This window comes from Garra rufa, chromosome 25 (genome assembly GCF_049309525.1).
Source record: "Garra rufa chromosome 25, GarRuf1.0, whole genome shotgun sequence".
Taxonomy (NCBI): domain Eukaryota; kingdom Metazoa; phylum Chordata; class Actinopteri; order Cypriniformes; family Cyprinidae; genus Garra; species Garra rufa.
The window spans coordinates 22,273,443-22,297,222 of NC_133385.1; the positions used below are offsets into that span (position 1 = coordinate 22,273,443).

A 23,780-nucleotide genomic window follows, 5' to 3' on the forward strand; every position below is an offset into this window, starting at 1 on the left:
AGCAAACCATATTGTGTTACAGTACTGGTCGAAAAAACAGTGTGTATGCAGCACGTTAACGGTTATTTTTTTAAACGTCCATTATGGTATGCCGCTAATGATCTCAGTGTTTCACTAAAATGCAATAAATATTCTGAGCAACATTCACAATCAGTCATTTCTGTCACCTGAGTGGAAACTCACCACTGAGCCATAATTCGTAACCCTGCCTGCATCACTGTGAACATGAAACGTAGGCTATTCAGCGTAGTCACCCTTGAGCCTGAAAGAAACAAGCAATTCCTGATAAAGAGCTTGAAATCGCTGTACATTCTTATTGTCCTTATATATTCCCTTCTTTATGAATAACATCTACTTTCAAGATGATTTTATTCCTGAAGAATACAGTAAAGACTTCTGCTGGCTTTCAAAGAATACCGTTCACATGTTCAGTCTCTTCTGAAGTGGAAAACATTGTAACCCAGCTCCACCATAGCTCCGATGAGCAGCGCCCACAGAGGGATGCAAACCGAGCTCACCAACATGTTTATTAGGTTCTCTAATTTGGCACAGAGCATCAGACAAAATGCCAGTTTAAGCAGCATGGCCATGAGGTACCACACACGCTTCTTCAAGTTCTCCGCCCCGTTGCGAGGGTCGAACCCCGGCTTGCAGCGGCCTGCCATTTTGACAATGAGCATGAGGAGGAGAATAAGATCAAAGGTCCAGACAGGAAGGAAGATGAGGAACCAGCTCCAGATGATCTTCCCATCCAACTTCAGGACCAGCATTATAAGGAATATAAGCGTGAAGATCCATGTCAGGAGGACTCTTTGAGCAAGAGACATGTTCATTTGAAATGCTGGCCTAGTGGCACAGCATTAAGTTGATCTGAAAGAGACAAAACATTTATCATTGGAAGTATGAGTTCGATTTACATTCAGATTTAACGCGGGACATTTCAAGTAGTAAGACAATAAATTAATAGTAATAATATCAAAAGTTCATTTACACATTGCAGAATCTGCAAAATGTTCATTATTTTACCAAAATAAGAGAGGGATCGTACAAAATGCAAGTTATTTTTTATTTAGTACTGACCTGAATATGATATTTCACATTAGAGACATTTACATATGGTCCACAAAAGAAAATAACAGTTTAATTTATAAAAATGACCCTCTTCAAAAGTTTACATACACTTGATTCTTAATACTGTGTTGTTACCTGAATAATCCACAGCTGTTTTGTTTTTGTTTTTTTGTTTTGTGATGATGTTCATGAGTCCCTGGTTTGTCCTGAACAGTAAAACTGCCCACTGTTCTTCATAAAAATCCTTCAGGTTTCACAAATACTTTGGTTTTTTTAGCATTTTTGTGTATTTGAACCCTTTCCAATGGTACTGTATGACTTTGAGATCCATCTTTTCACACTGAGGACAACTGAGGGACTCATATGCAACAATTACAGAAGGTTCAAATGCTCACTGATGCTTCAGAAGGAAAAACGATGCATTAAGAGCCAGGGATGTAAACTTTTGAACAGAATGAAGATGTGTAATTTTTTCTTATTTTGCCTAAATATCATATTTTTTCATTTAGTACTGCACTTCAGAAGCTACAGATGATACTTGCATGTTTCCCAGAAGACAAAATAAGTTAAATTTACCCTGATCTTCAAATTCAAAAAGTTTTCACCCCCAGCTCTTAATGCATTGTGTTTCCTTCTAGAGCATCAGTGAGTGAAAAACAGAATTTGTAAGACCTGAAGGATTTTTCTGAAGAACATCAGGCAGTTTAACTGTTCAGGACAAACAAGGGACTCATTGCTACTATGACTAAACAACAACAAAAACAGCTGTGGATCATTTAGGTAACAACACAGTTTTAAGAATGAAGTGTACTATTGAACTATTGAACAGGGACATTTTAAATTCAACTATTATTTTCTTTTGTGGACTATAAGTAAATGTCTTTAATGTGAGATATTTACATTCTTTATTCAGGTCAGTACTGAATAAAAAAATAATATGCATTTTGTATGATCCTTCTTATTTTGTTAAAATAATTAACATTTAGCAGATTCTGCAAGGTGTATGTAAACGTTTGACTTAGACTATATAAAAAAACAGTATAAACGCTTTTATAATTAATAATAACATTCACAAATGGCTAAAACTCGGTTTTTATATTAGTTGAACATTAAATCACTAATTGTTTACATCTTAACATACTACAATGGCCGATTTGTTCTAATGTAAACTGTTTTAGTTACAGTAAGTGCTTTTGAATTTATTTAACTACCCGTCAAGTTGTATTCAACAAGACAGATGTTCCGTCTAACTAATAAACGAACATTTGCTTTATTTATCCTTATTTTATCTGGACTGTCCCGTCCTGACACATTCCTAAAAGGAAGGAGCTGTTCATTACTAGCACAAAACTAGCATACACAGATCTCGGACTGCTTTATGTGTTTATGAAGGCAAACCGACGAAAAGGGAGATAAAGCAACACATTGCGGAAAAGCTTACCGATAATGAAGACAACACAGCTGGCCTTATAGTCAGAGGGGTATTTTATGGTTAAAGCCGATGTCCCCTTTCCGGAGTGTGTGTGTTTGAACATTGACGTTTTCAAAACAACTTCTCTTGAAGGACTAAGTTGAAGTGGGCGCCGCGCCACCCACCGGACTGGAGGACGCGGATTTAACAGCCACAATTCAGTTCAATTCAATTTAATTGTATATTGTTTTAATGAAAATGAATGAATACGTATGCCTGACTAACTGTCAGATATGTATACACCCTTGGGCTGCCAACTCTCACGCATTCAGCGTGAGACTCACGCAATTGACAGTTTTCACACGCTCTCACGCCACACATCCATTTTCTCACGCAGTCAAGCACTCTCAGTTAAAACTATAATAATATAAGATATTGGCTAAACAGATTTGGTAAAAAGCTCCATGGCGTATTTGTGCTCTGGAAATCGCCAAAAGACAAAGTGTTTTCGTAGCGCTGAGCAATGTAGCCAATCACAGACATTTCTGTTGATCTAGAACGCCTGTGATTGGCCATTGCGTCCTAAATTCACTCACCACTAAACACCAGATTTTTTCCCTGTACACTTGCCAGTTCTCTCACTGTAAATAAGTGGTTCGTTGATTATAAAGGGACTTTTGCGATTAACTGAAGCGGCACGTTTTTAGTGATTATCAAGGAAGGGCTATCGCGCACTCCAAGGCTACATATAATCCGTTTAGAATTTGAATAAAAGTTTTGTTTTTCGTCCTGCTAACGGCTGTATACCACCAGGTACAAGAAGAAAAATGTCGGGAGTGATAAATCCCTCATGAATGAAGGATTAATTTTCGAATATGACAAAAATATAATTTATCAGAACAGCAGACTACAGAATATTTGAATTTTCGTGTCAAAATATATATATTTTTAAATGCAGTTGCAATTATTTATAATGACTAAATCTAGGAATTATTTTACTGTAGCCTACATAACTTTTTACCACAACAAGAAAAGTAAATAGTTTTGCAGCACTGCAACAGTTACATCATTTTATGGTGAAAACACAGTATGACATTTTTATAAATATATTAATAAATAACAAATAATTTCACAATGCTGAAGTCAGACCAAATTTAAAAAAAAAAAAAAAAAACTGCTCATGCGAACATGTGTGTAGCATCTTTTTTTTATCATGATTAAAATGCAGTGTTTAGTTCTAATTTTCAATTTATTATTATTATTTATTAAAAATGTTTAGTTGTAGGAGCAGCAACTGCAAAAACAGTTTCATTGCCAGAAAAAAATATTTATGGCTGGTAAATTCTCTTAAATCACCAAAAAAAATTTGTTTGTATCATGAATAAAATGTCAGATATGGCAAAAAGTTTTAGGCCCTGCTTGCAAGTGTAGAAATTACAAAAGTTTTGAAATTCCCCTATTGTAGAAAAAGATAAAAGAACATACTGGTGAAATACTCATTTTTATTTACTTTACATAATTGTTTTTCCAATATTACTGTTGTTGGAATTATAATATAAAATTATTAATATTATTATTATTCTTTTTTCAAATTATTTTTTATTCTAATTTAGACTGAGACACCATATCACAACTAAAAAGAGGATTAAGTCCCGTTTAAACCTCAAGATCAAGTCAATTCACCAGCTTTTTTCTTTGTTTAGTTTGCACACTGGAATTGTATTGGAGCTCTGAATTGTGAACTCTGAAAGTGCACCAGATAGATGAATTTAAGTGTAAAATGTACAAAATTTTCTTACGGGGGAGCATGCCCCCCGAACCCCCCTAAAGACACTGCTGTGGGAATTCTCACTCCAAGCTGAACTCAAAAGTTGGCAGCCCTTATTGATTTATTTACTATTTACTATTTACTACCTAGGCTGGTTTTAGCTGGTCATAGCTGGTCAGCAGGCTGGTTTTAGAGGTTTTGGTAACTTTTCCGGCCTGGCCAGGCTGGAAAAGTGGCCAAAACCCCCAACCTGCGGACCAGCTAAAACCAGGCTGGTTGACCAGCTAAAACCATCCGACCAGCCTAGGCTGGTTTTAGCTCTTTTTTTTTTTTTTCACCAGGGGGGACACAAATGGCTTTAGAACACAAGGGTGAGTAAATGATGACTTAATTTTCATTTTTGGGTTAACTATCCTTTTTAGTTGATATGTCCATCTGGTAGCTAAGATGTTCTGTCAGCTTTTTAATCAAAATTTTCTTCCAAAAAAAAAAGAAGAAAAAAAGAAAACAAAAACAGGATTAAGCAGGAAAGTGGTAAAACGAGAAAATATAAATGGTTTTTAATGTAAGAATTTACTAAAAACACTCTTGACGTCTATATTCAGCCTCAAGATGGCACTGTTTCACTACTTTGAGTTGAACGGCTTCGGTGACATTGCTAGCAAACTGCTCGTTAGTGATGCTCTAAGGTGAAATTGCCGTTAAAAGAATATACATGAATCATCATCCCACTATTTTGCTTCAGTTTTTGCTGCATTTATGCCTCTGCAAAACCAACATTTGTCATTTCCCTTGCACTTTAATTGCTATGAAAGTACAGAAGGCTCTCCCCCAGGATCAAAGAAAACCTTCTCGATTTCTCTCAGGTTGATTCCACACCTGAGATAACCATCAAAACACACTAATTTCCAATACACTATTACAATTACCTGTTTTCTAAAATAGCCTTTAGGGTCCAGACCAGAAGGTGCAGGGTGCATTGATAGCACACAAAAAGCCACGTCCATGCCGAATCAGTTAATGAGCTTATTACCCTTTGCAAAAGTCCTGTTGTGGCTGCCATTACCGAGGCCTTAAGGGGGTGTCAGCACAAAAGCCAGGTAATAATACAGCAGCTTCTTTGCTCCGTGTTATCAGAGAAACCACACAACTGCAAGCTGCCTTGAGGCCCTGAGCTGAGGACGCTGTTTTAATTGGGTCAGTCTGATTTTGCAGCCTGTTGCCACAACATGAATGAATAGAGCGCTGGAAAAAGCAACCCTCTGCCTTTTTATGAGGATGCACAAGGTGTTTCAGACTACACACACGCCTGGAACAGTCTGCTGCTCCATTACGAAGATTTACCACAGTTCTTGCATAGTAAAAATTGTTTTTATGTTGCATTTATAATAGGATAATTCTCAGTGTTGGAGTAACACATTACAAGTAATGCAAATTATGTAATCAGATTACTTTTCAAGTAACTAATAAAGTAAAACACTTTTTCAAATATCCCATTTATTGAGTGACAGCTCTTCTGCTGCCATGTTGAGAAAAATCAGGAGTAAGTGCAGAGGCGTTATGTGCTCTGTAAACATGATGTTACTGTAGTAATAGACTAAATGTCAATTTATGACATGTATTTACTCATCTCACATGCACAAAACAGATTCAGTTTTGCTCAGAATGAATAGGAAAAACAAGAAATAGGACACAAACTTGCCATAATGAAATGTTAAATAACAAATATCCTTTATGTATTTAATCCCATTTTATTATTCAGTGTCTTTGCTGCTGACCTTGCTGATCCAATTCAACACAGTAATAATAAAAAATGATTTTTAGATAAAATAAGTCTCTTTTTTTGTTTGTTTCTGAAGAGAGAAAAATGAGGCCAAGCCAGATGAGAAATAGTAACGCAAAAGTAACATAACACATTACTTTCCATAAAAAGCAACTAAGTAGCGTAATTAGTTCATTTAAGAGAGTACCACAATATTGCAACCTAACACACTACTTTCAATAAAAGTAACTAACGCAATTAGGCGCTTTTTTAGAGTAACGCAATATTGCAACATAAAACATTACTTTTCATAAAAAGTAACTAAGTAATGTAATTATTTACTTCTTTAGAGAGTAACACAATATTGCAGCATAACACATTACTTTCCATTAAAAGTAACTACGTCACGTAATTAGTTACTTTTTTAGAGAGTAACGCAATATTGCAAAATAAAACATTACTTTCTATAAAAAGTAACTAAGTCACATATTTAGTTACTTTTTTAAAGTAACACAATATTGCAACATAACTCAATACTTTCCAATAAAAGTAACTAAGTAACGTAATTAGTTACTTTTTTTAGAGAGTAACGCAATATTGCAACATAAAACATTACTTTACATAAAAAGTAGGCTAACTAAATCACGTAAGTAGTTACTTTTTTAAGTAACACAATATTGCAACATAACACAATACTTTCCATTAAAAGTAACTAAGTAACGTAATAAAAAGTAACTAAGTCACTTAATTAGTTGGTTTTTTTAAAGTAACACAATATTGCAACATAACACAATACTTTCCATTAAAAGTAACTAAGTAACGTAATTAGTTGCTTTTTTAAAGTAACACAATATTGCAACATAACACAATACTTTCCATTAAAAGTAACTAACGTAATTAGTTACATTTTTTCGAGAGTAACGCAATATTGCAACATAAAACATTACTTTACATAAAAAGTAACTAAATCATGTAAGTAGTTACTTTTTTTAAGTAACACAATATTGCAACATCACACATTACTTTCCATAAAAAGACTAAACGTAATTAGTTACTTTTTAGAGAGTAATGCAATATCGCAATGCATTACTTTCAAAAGTAATTTTCCCCAACACTGATTATAGTAACCCCAGGTAAAACCCCTATACTAGTTAATCTACAGTTAGTCTAATCTATAACTATCCACCTTTTTCCTCAAGGCGGAAAAAAGCCTAAGAATGAGACTTATAGTTTATTAGCCACTATAGGAAAATGACGAAAAGAATAACAACATGCAGTAAACTGTTTGCACTACAAACCAGTGAGTTAATAAATAAGATAATAAGTTAAAATAATATGGTAACACTCACCAATTTGCAATATCAAGCAGCAAAATGAGCAGTTTTGTACAACTAAAGACAGCTGGATGCAGATGAAACCAGAAGTCACACCCATAAAATTTACAAATGGCCACACCCACTCTTACAAAAAGACAAAAGGTGGATAGATTCAAATGTAATTTTCTTTACAACGAAATTTAGAAAATGCATTCCCTTTCTTAAATGCCGTAATATATTTGTTCAAGAAACATTTTTGTTATTATTGTTAAAAGAAATGCATTACAATATTGTGTTACTCCACAAAAAAGTAACTAATTGCATTACTTTTCATAGAAAGTAATGCGTTAGATTACTTTTGGGAAGACAAAAAGTAACTTGCGTTATTAACTTGAAAAAGTTAATTGAAAAGTAACATGTTACTTTAGTTACTTGAAAAAGTAATCTGATTACGTAATGTTAATGTGTTACCCCCAACACTGATTAGAAATGTCTGTACTCTTGCTTTGGTTAATTTAATGCATGCTTGCTGAATAGAAGTATTTTTTTTTACGGTACTGTATTACAGTAACCCCAAAAATATTAAACTGTTTTCAACAGTCTTTCCTGGTTTTAAGAACGGTTATGATTTTAAAATTACATCATGCGGTGACACTGAGGGCTGAGAAAAGATTATCCTTATCTGGCCTTTGCATAATTTGTTCCTGCAATCTGGCACAACTTTATGCATTGACTTTGAATATGAATATTTCAAATTAAGGTAAAGATAGAGTTCTTTATATTCCTGTCCCAAGCACAGCTGCACAGTAAATATTAAACAATATTCCCTGTAGTACGGTATCACACATATAACTGAGCTTTGTGGCTTTGTCTATATTTTGGTGACAATATATATATATATATATATATATATATATATATATATATATATTAAAACCAATTTGGCATTCTAACCTGAACATATGGCATGACAAAATTCAATGTCTATGAAATGGGAATTTAAAGGGACCGTTCACCCAAAAAATTAAAATTTACTCACCCTCATGTTGTTCCAAACCCATATAATTTGATTTCTACTATGGAACACAAAAAATGAACAAGCTCTTTTTTTATATACAATGGAAGTGAATTGAGACGACAGCTGTCCAAGTCCCTAAGTCTTAATAATTTTTAAGTTAACTTCAGATTTAACATCACTTTGACCTCAAAGCATTCCAGACAACCCTTAAAAATGCTTGAAAACTGCACCAAATGATATCTCAAGGTTGATCCACCATATTTGTTCCACATTGAGACCTGGATATTGGGTTTTCCAGTTATCTTTAAAGCCGGACATGGGAGAAATCCGAGTTCTGAGTTGACTGGAATGCAGCAAAACCCCATTTAAACACAAAAACCCCACATGATGAACTACATGCGAGTATCTCCAGTACAAAACAGCTTCATGCGAAAGATACACAGTTCAGCTTGCATTCACATCAACATCCAAAGCGCACATCTCTTTGACTCTGTAAGGTAAATTCAATTTGGGGCTTCAATTTCCTCTTGTGGGTATGTAATGTGGTTGTCATGTTCAATGAGAAATTGCTTCCCCTCGGAAGAGCTTTGTGGGAACTGAAATAGGCTGCTATGACATGCTCGTTCCCCGTGTCCTTCTAGAGAAGATTAAAAGCTTGATATCGAAATCATGCTTCATCACCAATGCAAGACATCTTATTTACTCCGAACGCAGAGTGTCAGACGTGAAAAACACGTTTCCATTGTACACACGCCCGCACCATTTCAAATCAAGGATCTTCAAGCCCCGCTTGGCTGCGGCTCCATTATCTCCAGTTCCTGCAGTATCCTAAGATTTGTGCCTATTCCTCTGCTTACTTTAGCCCTAGGGCTGTCTTTGTTGATTTATGTTTGACAGCCATTGAACTCATCACAGCCTTGTGCGAATATCCGTATTGACCTGTGGCCACTCACATTAAATCCTATCGAGTTTAGTCTTGCATGATGTTCGACCCCCTCGAGGAAGCCTGTCTTAGCGCAATCGGAAAATTCATAGCTACAGCATTTAAGCGCAAATCTATCTTAGGCAGCATGAGATCAATATAAAATCGCAGCCATTTGTGCTTTCCCTTTGGATTTGTGCATATGAAAATACTTCATCCGCAGCACAGAACAGGTGGATATGCGAGATATGACATTGACAGGAACATAAGCAAAAGCTTAATTTGACTTGGTAAATGTAATGGAATGAAATGGAAGTTGCCATATAAATGCTGACCACTCCAAGAATGAGTTTATAGTACAGTAACAGTACATCCAAAAAAAAAAAAAAAAAAACATTTGCTGAAATTCAATCACCCTCAGGCCATCCAAAATGTATTATATATCAAAATGTATTAAGAGTATATATACAGTTGAGGTCAAAGGTTTACATGCACCTGCAAAATGTTACTTTTTATCAAAATAAGAGAAAAATCCTTCAGGTCCCACAAATTCTTTGGTTTTTCAGCATTTTTGTGTATTTGAATCCTTTCCAGCAGTGACTGTATGATTTTGAGATCCATCTGTTCACACTGAGGACAACTGAGGGACTCATATGCAACTATTACAGAAGGTTCAAACACTCACTGATGCTCCAGAAGGAAACAGAAAGAAAACTTTTTGAATTTGAGGATCAGGGTAAATTTAACTTATTTTGTCTTCTAGGAAACATGTAAGTATCTTCTGTAGCCTCTGAAGGGCAGTACTAAATGAAAAAACAATATGATATTTAGGCAAAATAAGAAAAATGTCCACATCTCCATTCTGTTCAAAAGTTTTCAACCCTGGTTCTTAATGCATGGTTTTTAATTCTGAAGCATCAGTGAGCGTTTGAACCTTCTGTAATAGTTGCATATGAGTCCCTCAGTTGTCCTCAGTGTGAAAAGATGGATCTCAAAATCATACAGTCATTGTTAAAAAGGGTTAAAATACACAAAAACGCTGAAAAATCTAATAATTTGTGGGACCTGAAGGATTTTTCTGAGAAACAGCAGGCAGTTTAATTGTTCAGGACAAACAAGGGACTCAAATACTTTTTTTAATATATTCAACTATTATTTTCTCTTGTGGACTGTAAACGTCTTATGTAAAATATCTTATTTAGGTCAGTAGTAAATAAAAATAACATGCATTTTGTATGATCCCTCTTATTTTGGTAAAATAATTAACATTTTGCACATTCTGTAAAAATATAAAAATAAATCATTTGAAAGATAATTGTATGAAAATGTGTTTTATTACTAAAAACTAAGAGTATAATAGTCATCTGATCACTGAATTGACATCGACCTGACAAAAGGATCAAGAATATGTACAACTGACAATAATCGCCAAACTGTGGTTAAAAACTGGAAAGTCTTTCTTGGACTCTGATTTGGCCCATATACAGTAGTTTCAGCAAAACATTTCTGTAGTTCACACTGTTGCAAGTAATTTACATTTACTGTACATGAGGGTTGACATGGTAGTATAATTGTCCTTCATTTCAGTCATTATATCCGTCCTGTGTTGCTCCATCCCAGTTTAACAGCGGTCTTCGTTCTGGGGGGACAGACGGCTCGATCCGCTGCCACCGACTGGGCGGCCAGATGATGTGAGACGCCCGACCATGAACAAGACCGAGAGAAACCTGTAGAGATCAGAATCATCAAGCCTCTGCTTATAAACTACCATGAAAAGCTCTATAAAGTCAAACAAAATGGTTTGTTTCTTAAGGAGAAAGTAGCTTTTGATAGACTGTCGTTTAACAAAGAGAAACTGGAACAAGAATTACATGCTTTTCTCATCTAGTGAATACAAAGCAATATATCTCCAGCTAGAAGAGAAAAGCACCTCATTGCTTTTTATAGCCAGAAGGACATGGGAGAGAATCCAACAAGCACCCAAAAACCTTGATTTGGAGGGTACTGTAAATACCTGTGGGGTTTGGAGAGACTTGAAGGAGTGATAATGTACTCACCTGCAGAGGATGATATAGACTTACACAAATCTTCGGGTTTAACAGCAAGACAAGTCCACAGTATAAGTCTGAAATACTATAGAGAAGCTCTGAGAGTAACCTTACTGGGTCCAGAATCACTGATACACTATTATCATTTTTGTAAATTAAGTTTTAGTTGATTTAGTTTTAGTAAAATATCAACTTGAGAAATGAGAATATCTGAACAAAAAATCATAAATGATAATAAAAAATAAAAAAGCAATTAAGGGCCAAGCACAACAGAGGTAAAATGAAGAGCTAAAGAGCTGTTTTTAATTACTCAGTAAAGAACAGGGTCTTGTTCCTAAAGAGCTACCTTCCTGCAGACTTAAGTTCTGCTTTAACACACCTGTCTGTAATTAAGTAGCCCTAAACACCTTAATTAGCCAGGTGCGTTGGATTAGGGTTAAAGCTGAACTCAGTATGGTAGCTCTCCAGAAGCAGGGTTGGAGACCCCTGTTAAAGAAATTTTTTGAAATAGAATTTTACTTATTTACTTACTTATTTTGGTCAAACTGGTCAGAAGTTATAAGCAGAAATGTAATTGTTTTTAATATCTTTTGACCAGTAGGTGGCGTTGTACCAAAACTACTCATATGCCCTCAGGTCATGCTTATTGTAACACATACCAAGTATGGTCAGAATCCGCTAAAGCATTACAATTTTGCACAAACAGACTTTAAGAAACGGTTTGGTATATCAAAAAGCTTTTCACAACTTTTGGCCAGAATGCTCTTAAGATGATCTGAGCCAATTTAGGTGAAAATATGACGAACTGTCTAGGACGAGTTTGAAAAAGTAAATTCTTCTGATTTTAAAATAGCGAAAAATCTTGACCGTAGAAATTTTAATTTTGGTATGCATTCGACTCTGTATGGGCCAAGGAATGAGAGAAAAAAAACTATTTTACTTTTAGACTTTATGGTTCAAAGTTATTAGCAGAAACATACGTTTCTGGCCTGTTGGTGGCGCTAGACACATTTGCTGTGGTTAATGATGAGAATGTCCTCTACATGTGTGCCAAATTTCATAACTTCCCTGCAAATGATTCTATAAAATTCATAAGATTCACAGTAATACGTCAAAGCGTTTGAAAAATATGGTATTACTAATATTTGAAATGGCTGACATAGGAAAACTTGGTATCGTCTGATTCGATATGCCGCTCCAAATTGTATGAGATCACTCTTATGATTTTTGGTCACACTGGTCAGAAATTGTAAACAAAAATGTCAATTTCTTATATCTTTTGACCAGTAGCTGTCAAACTACTAATGTGCTTTCAGGTCATGCTTGGTATAACACATACCAAGTTTGTTCTGAATCCGCTAAAGCTTTGCGAAGTTACAGCCTCATGTCCATTTTTGAGCAAATTCCATCAAATTTGTTAACGCACTTGATGAAAACGGTTAGGTATATCAAAAAACTTTTGGTAACTTTTGGCCAGAATGCTCTGAGAATGATCTGAGCCAATTTTGGTGAAGGATGAGTTCGAAAAAGTCGATTTTTCAGACAATTCAAAATTGCAAAACAGCTTGACAGTAGAAATGTGAATCTTGTTATGTATTTGACTCGGTATGTATTTTCCTCAAAATTAATTGAAAAGTAATTTTTCTTTGAGACCTTAAGGTTCAAAAGTTATAGCAGAAATATAAGTGCAAATTTGGCCTGTAGGTGGTGCTAGAGGGTTTGAGTTAGAGACTCCAAATTTGCTATGGTTAATATTGAGACTGTCCTCTATCTGTGTGCCAAACTTTCCCACAAGTGGTTGTATTGGCTGCCATAGACTCCCAGTGGAAGAAGAAGAAGATACAGAAACAATAGTTGCCTAAGCCAGTGGTTCTCAATCCTGGTCCTGGGGGACCTCTGCTCTGCACATTTTGCATGTCTCCCTTATTTAACACACCTGATTGAGATCATCAGCTCATTAGGAGAGAGATCCATGAACTGAACCAACAAGCTGAAGATCTCAATCAGGTGTGTTAAATAAGAGAGACATGCAAAATGTGCAGAGCAGGGGTCCTCCAGGACTAGGATTGAGAACCACTGGCCTAAGCACCTTCAACGCTTGACCAGTGATGAAGATTCTTTAAGGTTAGTTCACCTAAAATGTTGTTGATTTTGACCAAAAGAAGGTTTTTGTCCATACAGTGAAAGTCAATGGGATTCAAAACAAGACATTTTATAATTTTGTCCTACAGGTTCAATGATAACAGAATTTTCATTTTTGGCTGAACTATCTCTTTAAGCCCACAAATTGGATGTCTGAGTCGAATCGGTGTGACATTTTGCAGTGTTTTGTGGGCAAAATAAACGCACGGTCTCAGACAGTCAGGATTTTGTGACCTGACTTTCAATCAGCGCTTTGTGAAATGCTGGAGTCATATCAGAATCCAAATATTTCGAACAACAACATTAGAAGCCTTTGCAGCATTAAATATCAAAATATCTAAATTCTCAGTAAGATTTAAATGTTGCCTTGAAAAGGACATTAAGCAAAAAAAAGACATTTTTTTTCTTTCATACACGCACCTAAACACACATCTTGCTGCATAATACATCAAGTCAAGGTAACGGTGCAGTCTGTACTGACAAAAGTGAAAGCAATTGCCTGAAACATCCAGCGAGAATATTTGCTTAGTGATATATGACCTGATGGTTTTTCGCCAAATATATCTCACACCCCTCCCTTGTATATTCCGGCCTGGTCTCTGTGGAAAACCAAAAGCATTTTGGGTAATGGATGTGAAACAATAATAAAAGAGACCTAGGAAGTATGTGGTTCAGTGAGAAACATATTCATTTGCTTTCTGACAAGAAACATCATTAAAAATCCACCTGGGGACAAACTCAAAAACCTCAGCCGGTGCAAAACCATCGGAACCGAAGGAACGCAACGCAATCGTGCCGAGTCAGTGACTAAATGGACAGGCCGATTTGTTTTCCTTTCTTTCTCAGTCCAAGTAAGCAAATCCCAACGTTTAAAAAAACATTTCAAGGACAAATCTGAGCTATGGATCTTGACGTATTGCGAAGGATTGTAGCAAGTCATGTCACAGTCTGAGTTGAGATGGGAGAAAGAATCACTGCTCTGTTTAATAATGTATCTGAGGAGCCATGCAGCAAAGAAGCTTCTTCAAGGAACCAATAATACCTCAATCTCTATACATTACAGGCAGGGGGCATTCAAGCACATCAAGGCTGTTAACAAAGTCCCCAGAAAGCGGCAATCTTTGCCGGTGTTTGTTGAATTTTTTATAACCCCATCTATTTGTGGCTAAATCTGCCTACGGTGGTGACTTCCAGAAAACATCCTTTAAAACTGCAGCCTGAAAAACAGTTTCCATCGGTCACCTGTGGGATCAGACAAATGTATAGCATCTAGGGACGTGCCTGAGAAAATGACTAGCTGAATACTTGTTTTGTACTGTTGACTGGTAATATGCTATTTTATTTTGAAAATGAAAATATGTGCCAAAATTATTTTTATTTTGCATTTTTACCTGCTATAGTTGACAATTAAATCTAATTAAATAAAACTTTTTTTATGTATGTTATTTACACTACCAATCAAAAGTTTGGGGTAAAAAAACTGTAAAATTGTGAAATATTATTCCAATTTAAAATACCTGTTTTCTATTGAATATATTTAACATTTTCATTTATTTCTGCGATGGTAAAGCTGAATTTTCAAAAGCCAATACTCCAGTCTTCAGTATCACATGATCCTGCTTCATACTGCTTTTGTGTAAACCATGATACTTTGTTTTTTAGCATTCTTTAATATATTATTTAAGAAATGTAAATCCTTTGTAACATTATAAATGTCTTTACTATCACTTTTGTTCAATTTAGTGCTGAAAAGTTAATTAATAATAATGTCTTTAAAAAAATCTTATTAATGCAAAATTTTTAAATGGTATGTGTTTAGAAAACATTAATTACATTTATAATTGTAATAATATTTGATAATATAAATGTTATTTTTAAATCTTGATGTTATCTTCATGTTATCTGTATGGAAGCCTGTTTCTAACACTGATTTACAAAAAAAAAAAAAGGTAATCGTGACCTTTTATCTCACAATTCTGACTTTTTTTCTCAGAACTGGATTATATAAACTCGCAATTGTGATATATAAAGTCAGAATTGTGAATATAAACTTGAAATTCTAAGAAAAAAAGGTCACAATTCCGAGATACAAACTAACAATTCTGAGAAAAAAAGTCACAATTGCAAGAAAAAACTTGGAATTCTGAGATAAAAAGTCAGAATTGTGTGTTTATAATGTTTAGTCGCAATTCTGTCTTCAGAACACACAATTGTGGGACGTAACTTATGTCTGAGATATAAACTCACAATTCTGAAAAAAGTCACAATTGCAATTGTGAGATATAAACTCGCAATTCAGAGAAAAAAAGTCACAATTGCAAGAAGAAAAAAACAGAATTCTAAGAAAAAAAAGTAGGAATTGTAAGTTTATATCTCGCAATTCTGAGAAAAAAAGTCAACTGCGTGATATAAACTTGCAGTTCATAGAAAAAAGAGACACAAATGTAAGATATAAACTCGCAATTCTGAGAAAAAACTCACAATTCCGAGGTATAAACTAATAATTCTGGAAAAAAAAGTCACAATTGCAAGAAAAAAAAAAAAAGAATTCTAAGAAAAAAAGTTGGAATTGTACGTTTATATCTCACAATTCTGAGAAAAAAAGTCAACTGCGACACAAAATCACAATTCTAAGAAAGAAGTCACAATTGTGAGATATAAACTCAGAATTCTGAGAAAAAAGTCACAATTGCAAGAAACAAAGTCAAAATAACAAGACACAATTGTGAGTTTATTGAGTTTATATCACACAATTCTGAGAAAATTCTGAGAAAAGTCAGAATTGCAAGTTTGTATCACAATTCTGAGAAAAAAAGCCAGAATTGTGAGATATAAACTTGCAATTCTGAGAAAAAAGACACAATTGCAAGAAAAAACTTGAATTCTGAGATTTCTCTGAATTGCAAGTTTATATCTCACAATTGTGACTTTTTTCTTAGAATTGCAAGCTTATATCTCGCAGTTTACTTTTTTCCTCAGAATTGCGAGTTTATATCTCTTATAAGTCACAATTCTGAGATATAAACTAATATTTCTGAGAAAAGTCACAATTGCAAGAAAAAAACCTGAATTCTGAGAAAAAAAGTCAGAAATCTGAGTTTATATCTCACAATTCTGACTTTAGAACACAATTGTGAGATATAAACTCGCAATTCTGAGAAAAAGTCAATTGCGAGATATAAACTCGCAATTCTAAGAAAAAAGTCACAAATTGTGAGATATAAACTTGCAGTTCTAAGAAAAAAAGTCAATTGTGAGATACAAACTTACAATTCTGAGAAAAAAAGTCACAATTGCATGTTATAAACTTCCAATTCTGAGAAAAAGTCACAACTGCGAGAAATAAAGTCTCAATTCTGAGAAAAAGTCAATTGCAAAATATAAACTCGCAATTCTAAGAAAAAAGTCACAAATTGTGAGATATAAACTTGCAGTTCTAAGAAAAAAAGTCAATTGCGAGACACAAACTGACAATTCTGAGAAAAAAGTCACAATTGTGAGATATAAACTTGCAATTCTGAAAAAAAAAAAATCACAATTGTGAGATATAAATTCGCAATTCTAAGAAAAAAAGTCACAACTGCGAGAAATAAACTCAAAATTCTAAGAAAAAAGTTACAAATTGTGAGATATAAACTTGCAGTTCTAAGAAAAAAAGTAAATTGTGAGATACAAACTTCCAATTCTGGGAAAAATAGTCACAATTGCATGTTATAAACTTCAAATTCTGAGAAAAAAAAGTTCAAAACTGCGAGAAATAAACTTAAAATTCTAAGAAAAAAGTCACAAATTGTGAGATATAAACTTGCAATTCTAGCAAAAAAAGTCACAATTTCAAGAAACCAAGTCAGAATTGCAAAACACAATTGTGAGTTTATATCACACAATTCTGAGAAAAATTGTGAGATAAATAGTCGCAATAACTTTTCTTTTTTTATTCAGTGGTGGAAACAGGCTTCCATATCAAAGTCTTATTGGTAATGTAACTGAATTTAAAAAGTCTATACATTTAAAGTAGAAATAGTTTAAATTTAAATTTTGTAAATTTAAATTTCTGAGTAATCAAGTTTTTAACAGTTTTTTTTATATTTTAAAATTTTCTCTAAATGCCCATATAAAATGCTACAAAATTAAATCATCTATTGTGTTCAAAATGTTTAAAATATTAAAAATGTCTGAACACATTTTCTTTGAAATAAATAAATTGAAGAGAATATGAGTGATGCCTGAGTGGCATGATTCTAGAGTGCTGTTGGTGGTCGCCAGGATGTTGCTATGCTAAAGTTGCTAAAGTGTTGTTAGTTCATTCATAAGGCTGGCCACAAACTTTTTTTTAGGAAAAGATTTTCAGCCTAATTTTAAACCCAATTTGGGGGCATGGCCAGATTAAAGGCTTAGTGTAAATGATTGTGTGGTGTCATTACAATTATTTAACTACTCCTAATCAAGACAGAGCATCCCCAAACGTAAATCGTAAATATCTAACATGTTTATAGCTGAAACTTGACAGCCACAAACATGTCACGAAAGCAGAGTATTAGGAAATAACATCACCCATATTATTTTTTTCTATTTAGTTTTGCGCTGTAAAACAGACAGCCAGCTGACAACATCGATTGTCCTCCATGTGTTTTTCTTCTCTAGTCACGTTTGATCTTGCGAGTCACCTATAATCAACAAGTGTGTGGTCTCACAATCTGGCCGAATCATCTATTATAAGGTTGAAAATCATTTAAAACTGTCTTCTTGTCTGTGGTCTCCCAAGATTCGTCTCACTGTATGTAAGTGTATGTCTAATATTGTTATTAGCAAGGACCAAATAATTGATTACCGGTCCAAATGTGTTGCTGTCGAAACTGTGTCCGTGATGGTCGCCCTCGATCCACAGATGGCCATCTGGAACTCTTACATAGCGGTTTTTATATCCCAGCGTTCTGATAATAGAAAAAAAAAATGATGCGTTAACACAAGTAATAGATTCTGATTGCTTTTAAAACAGGAAAACACCAGGCTATTTTTCATTTTCCGTTGTTTATGTTACAGTCGGCCAGCTACATGTATCCAGCAATCCTGCATTTGGCTCTTGGCCCGCTCTCTGAATCTAAGATCAATAATTAATGTTCGCACAGCTGCTGCAGTCTTTGTTTTATATTTAAGATGACTTTCTGACATAGCAATAGCTCATATCCATTGCAGGCGGCGTTGTGAGCACTCTAGAGCCAGAGCGTGAAGGAAATTTCAGATTTTTAATGCTAGTTTTTCTTCATCAGCCATCACAGAACAAATTTAACTTCCTCTTCATATGAATCATCTGGAAATCAAACTCTTAAACTCAAGGCCTGGGATTTCCTCAACCGAATCCCAAGATCACCTTGAGATCTAATGTTTTTTGGCCGTGAACGGTTTGATGAGACATTAATGTTTAATGACACTTCCGGCTAAATGGTGCATTTGTGCGATACAAGCATTTAAAGAGGACCGAGCCTGAATTGGCGTGTTTAATAAGCTCAAATAGATCCTCCTAGCATTTGTCTGCTCCTACAAAGGCCTTTTAGTCTGAGTAAACACGTTTTAGTGGCAACGAAACATTTTATGCCATCAGAATCAATCATTAAAAGGTGATTTCTAACTCAATAATCAACCATTTTCGGGCAAACTTACTTGATGAAGTCACCTTCGATCCCAATGACCCGTTTGATGATCTTCTGCTGAGGGTCCTTCGGGCTCCTGCAGAAGGAGTGAACAGATATGAGATGGTACGACTACAACATTTGCATACTGATGACAGAACTGTTCCTGGTTTATTTGAGGATGCTGCTGAGCTCAGTGGATTATGGGGCATTAGGGACAGTTTTCAGAGACCAGATGGGTCTTATCTGCTGGAGTAAGTCAAGAAAAGACTCTATGAAATGTCAAAACTCTTGATTTTCGGGCGCAATATTATTAGATCGTATTTCACTTGATTCAGTTATCGTACTCATTTGGGACAATGCCTTGAGTTTTAAATGTAGGAAAAGAATAATGTTTCTTAAATATTATACATTTACTTGTCTATGAATTTTGGCTGTTTTTGTAACAAAAGACTGTTTCTGCCACTTTATCACTCAAAACCGCAACTTTATTTCATATATTTTCAAATTCATATATCACAATGTGACTTTACATCTAGCAAATTTATGTTCTGTAATTGCAATTTTATATCTCATAGTGTGTGTTTTTTTTACAATGTGGTTTAATATTATTTTATTATTTATTATATTTCCAAAAGTGACTTTATATATATTTTATGAGCTATAAGTCACTAAATAAAGATTTTTCAAAATCAGTGTTGACTAACATAAAAAAGCGACATAAATATAATAAATAAATAATAAACAGAAATGGAAATGGAAATGGAAAAATGAACAAGAGTATATAACAACATTACTAAAATGAAAATTAAAAATATAAAAAAAAATTAAAACTAATTAAAAATATTAGATGAAAAGTACACTATTTGACAAAAACAAATAGAAGAAATCTGGTTTGAAAATTAGAAATATTGTCTTGGCTACTAAATGAATTAAAATAGAGTTAAAGTCCCCCTGAAATCAAAATGAAAGTTTTTGGGCTTTTAGTATGAATATATTAGCCTTAAGGTTATCTATAAGCTAGTGTGCTGCAAAACAATGACAAAATTCGCGTTTACAAGATATGGGCATTCAAAACTTACAGTCTCGTCACTTCCGCCAATATGAATCAAGGATTTGGATGATATCACCGTGCACTTCAGTTTCTCATCAAACGTTCTGTCCAATCAAATGCTCTCTAGAGTCCGTAGTGTCCCGCCCACTACACAGAGACGCAATACACGGAGCAGATCATATGCGCTCATATGTGCGATCGGCATGTATTAAACTACACAGCCTCAGCATGATTATGATCACTATTTTGTTTTAGAAAGAGTTTCATATTGAATCTGTGGGGTAATTTATTAGTCTGTGGCTGTCATAAGCTTACAAATGCAGCTTTACCGAGCTCAACGGCTCTTGCCCGAGCAGATATTAATGGAACGCTATTAGCTATTCAAAATAAGTGGGCGGGGCTGGGCGATATGTTTTTGTTTCAGTTAAAAGTACGTCACCACATAGAATAACGCTGCGTGTTTCAAGGCACTTCAGTGGACCTTTAAAGTTAAGATAATAACAATATTAAAACTGAAATAAAAATAAAGTTGAATAGAAATAGAAATGGGTAAACATGGCAAAAGTACATAAGAAAATTACTAACATGAAAATCGAAAATATATTAAAAAATAATAATTCAAAATGTCAGATGAAAGCAATATTATTAGACAAAAACATTGAAGAAATCTTGTTTGAAAATGAGAAATATTGTCTTGACAACTAAATGAAATAAAATAGAGTTAAAGTTAAGATAATACAAATACTAAAACTGAAATAAAAATAAAGTTAAATAGAAATAGAAATGGAAAAATGGCAAAAGTACATAAAATTACTAGAATGAAAATATAAAAAAATAAAAATTAATTCAAAATATTAGTTGAACATCAGATTATTAGACAAAAAATGAGAAGAAATCTTTTTTAAATAAAAAAAAATTGTCTTAGCAACTAACTGAAATAAAATAGAATTAAAGGTTAACATAATACTACTAAAATAACTAGTTACTAAAATGAAAATTGAAAATATAAAAACTAATTCAAAATATTAGACGAAAAACACTATTAGACAAAAAATTAGAAGAAAACTGAGTAAACACTGAGTTTGAAACTGAAAAATATTGTCTTGGCAACTAACTGAAATAAAATAGAGTTAAATTTAAGATAAAACTTAATACTAAAATAAATGAACAGAAATAATAAAAACATTTAAAAAAAATACTAAAATGAAAACTGAAAATATAAAAAAAAACTAATTAAAAATATTAATAAATACTACAAGAGTATATAAATAATACTAAAATAACACTGTTCAAAACTATACGATATTATAGATCTATACAATCTATACAATGCTAATTTTCAAACATAATAATCATTATGATAAATGGCACAAAGTGCAATTTATTGCAAAAAATATCATTCATTTTTCATGACTCTTTTTCGAATTACAATTATTTACATGGATTTCCAGTACCCTAATACCCAGACTGATCCCTCATAGCTTTTATTTTGAGGTCAGGTCTCTGTAAGTGCTACATTTGTAGTGTTTGAAGTATTTGTTCCATCAGTTTTGACCTGATCCCCCACATCATTACCCACAATGACCCTGAGTGTGACCGAGCCACAACCTCCCTGTCTTCCAGGAGACTGCAAACGTCTCATCTCATCCACTTCTCAAACTTTCTGCCACTGGTTGTCACTCCATGCTTTATGGAATTCCATGTACAGTAATCTTTTCTGCTTGTTGCCTTTCTGCAAGACCGCTTTCTCAGCTGCAACACACCCTGTAAGGCTTCCATTAGATGACTTCTCACGCTTGAAGTTTGTACTTGGGTGCCAAACGTCCCTCAAATGCTGAGCAAGCACTTCAGTGAGAAATTGCCTACTTTCTCTTACAGTCCAAACATAATGTCTTAAAAATTTAGGCACCTAAGAACAAAATCTGTTCCTCTAGATATCCCACGAGACATCGGTAGGACATTTTGTGTCATCTTTTATTGAATAAAGTTTATCTGTATTTCTCTAATGCTTTAACAACATTACAGTTCAATGAGATCCAAAAAGTCTGAGACCACTCTTGATGCCAATTTTCTGTTTTAAAATCCCTTTATTTCAAATTAAATTTCAGTAAATTCAATGAACGCTTCACTTCAAGCTTCCTGTCAGAACCTATGCGATGTTAAATCTTCAAACAGCTCTAGCGCAGCCTCCATCCGTCATATACACACACACCTCTTCTGCAACAGCCCTGACGCTCAGCCTGATTTGTGATTTTCATTACTTCTGCAGGCCTGAATGTTGGTGGTGTTTATCTCAAGTGTTACATACGGCATGCTGGGAGAATATATTCTGATTTGTCAAGTAGGATTTTGCAGTAAATGCAAGAGCCCGGTTGAGTGTGCGTTAAGAAAGACTTATCTAAAGACTTCCAGTATTGATTATATCTCGCAAAAACGGTTGGCCAAACTGGAAAAAATGAGAAGACTCTCATTATGCAGAGCTTTCAAAAAGTGGTACTGGGTAAAAACGCCTCAATGAATGTTTAAATACATTTTATATACATTTACATATATCAGGGCTTGTGGCAAAAATGCCAAAATGACAAAAAATACCCTATAAATTCAAAACAAAGGGGCTAAAAATGCCTCTGCACAATTAAACCATGTATTGTGATGTAATGTGAAAATTAATGAAAAGTGTCAATTTGCTAAATTACATTCACACTGCATCAGATTGCTTTTACATGCTGTTTTTGTGCAGTGTTGAGCCTTATAATCAATCAATGCATTTCTGTTGAATTTAGAAATGTATTGGCCAATCAGACCAATCAGAGGCGCTTAGATTAGTCAGAGCTGAAAACGCGCCAATCGGAGTCGCTCAAATTAGTCAGAGCTGAAAACGTACCAGTCGGAGGCACTTAAATATTAGTCAGTGCTAAATGTGCACCAACCGGAGTCGCTTAAATTAGTCAGAGCTAGAAATGCACCAATCGGTCGGTGGCACTTAGTTTAGTCAGTGCTGAAAATGCGCCAATCAAAGCCACTGAAAACGCCAATATGAGTCGCCTGAATTAGTCAGTGCAGAAAACGTACCAGTCGGAGGCACTTAAATATTAGTCAGTGCTAAAAATGCACCAATCGGAGGGGCTTAAATTAGTCAGTGCTGAAAACACACCAATCGGAGGCGCTTAAATTAGTCAGAGCTGAAAACGCACCAATCGGGGGCACTTGGATTAGTCAGTGCTGAAAACGCACCAATCAGGGGCGCTTAAATTAGACAGAGCTGAAAACGCACCAATCAGGGGCACTTGGATTAGTCAGTGCTGAAAACGCACCAATCTGAGGGGCTTAAATTAGTCAGAGCTGAAAACACACCAATCAGGGGCACTTGGATTAGTCAGTGCTGAAAACGCACCAATCTGAGGGGCTTAAATTAGTCAGAGCTGAAAACGCACCAATCAGGGGCACTTGGATTAGTCAGTGCTGAAAACGCACCAATCTGAGGGGCTTAAATTAGACAGAGCTGAAAACGCACCAATCAGGGGCACTTGGATTAGTCAGTGCTGAAAACGCACCAATCTGAGGGGCTTAAATTAGTCAGAGCTGAAAACGCACCAATCAGGGGCACTTGGATTAGTCAGTGCTGAAAACGCACCAAT

At 34.6% G+C, this 23,780-nt stretch overlaps 2 protein-coding genes across 2 annotated transcripts; both read right to left on the reverse strand.

Annotated features, from left to right (window-relative positions):
* Positions 1 to 334: 334 nt before the first annotated feature.
* LOC141302073 (transmembrane protein 60-like) lies at positions 335 to 2,621 on the reverse strand. Its single transcript, XM_073832265.1, has 2 exons — positions 2,513 to 2,621; positions 335 to 870 (listed from the first exon to the last, which is right to left on the reverse strand). Exon 2 carries the CDS (start codon positions 831 to 833, stop codon positions 429 to 431), a length of 405 nt encoding a protein of 134 aa, XP_073688366.1. The 5' UTR covers positions 834 to 870; positions 2,513 to 2,621; the 3' UTR covers positions 335 to 428.
* A 7,973-nt stretch (positions 2,622 to 10,594) lies between these two features.
* On the reverse strand, positions 10,595 to 22,455 carry LOC141302191 (mitochondrial inner membrane protease subunit 2-like). Its single transcript, XM_073832376.1, has 4 exons — positions 22,451 to 22,455; positions 19,120 to 19,185; positions 18,290 to 18,392; positions 10,595 to 10,995 (listed from the first exon to the last, which is right to left on the reverse strand). The coding sequence occupies exons 1-4, from the start codon at positions 22,453 to 22,455 to the stop codon at positions 10,852 to 10,854; spliced, it is 318 nt and encodes a 105-aa protein (XP_073688477.1). The 3' UTR covers positions 10,595 to 10,851.
* Positions 22,456 to 23,780: the final 1,325 nt, after the last annotated feature.

Coding starts and splice junctions, on each gene's coding strand:
- LOC141302073 (XM_073832265.1), bottom strand. CDS start 833: ATGAACATGTCTCTTGCTCAAAGAGTCCTCCTGACATGGATCTTCACG.
- LOC141302191 (XM_073832376.1), bottom strand. Junction 18,393..19,119: donor ATCGAAGGTGACTTCATCAA/GTAAGTTTGCCC, acceptor TTCTATTATCAG/AACGCTGGGATATAAAAACC. Junction 10,996..18,289: donor ACAGCAACACATTTGGACCG/GTAATCAATTAT, acceptor TGATCTCTACAG/GTTTCTCTCGGTCTTGTTCA.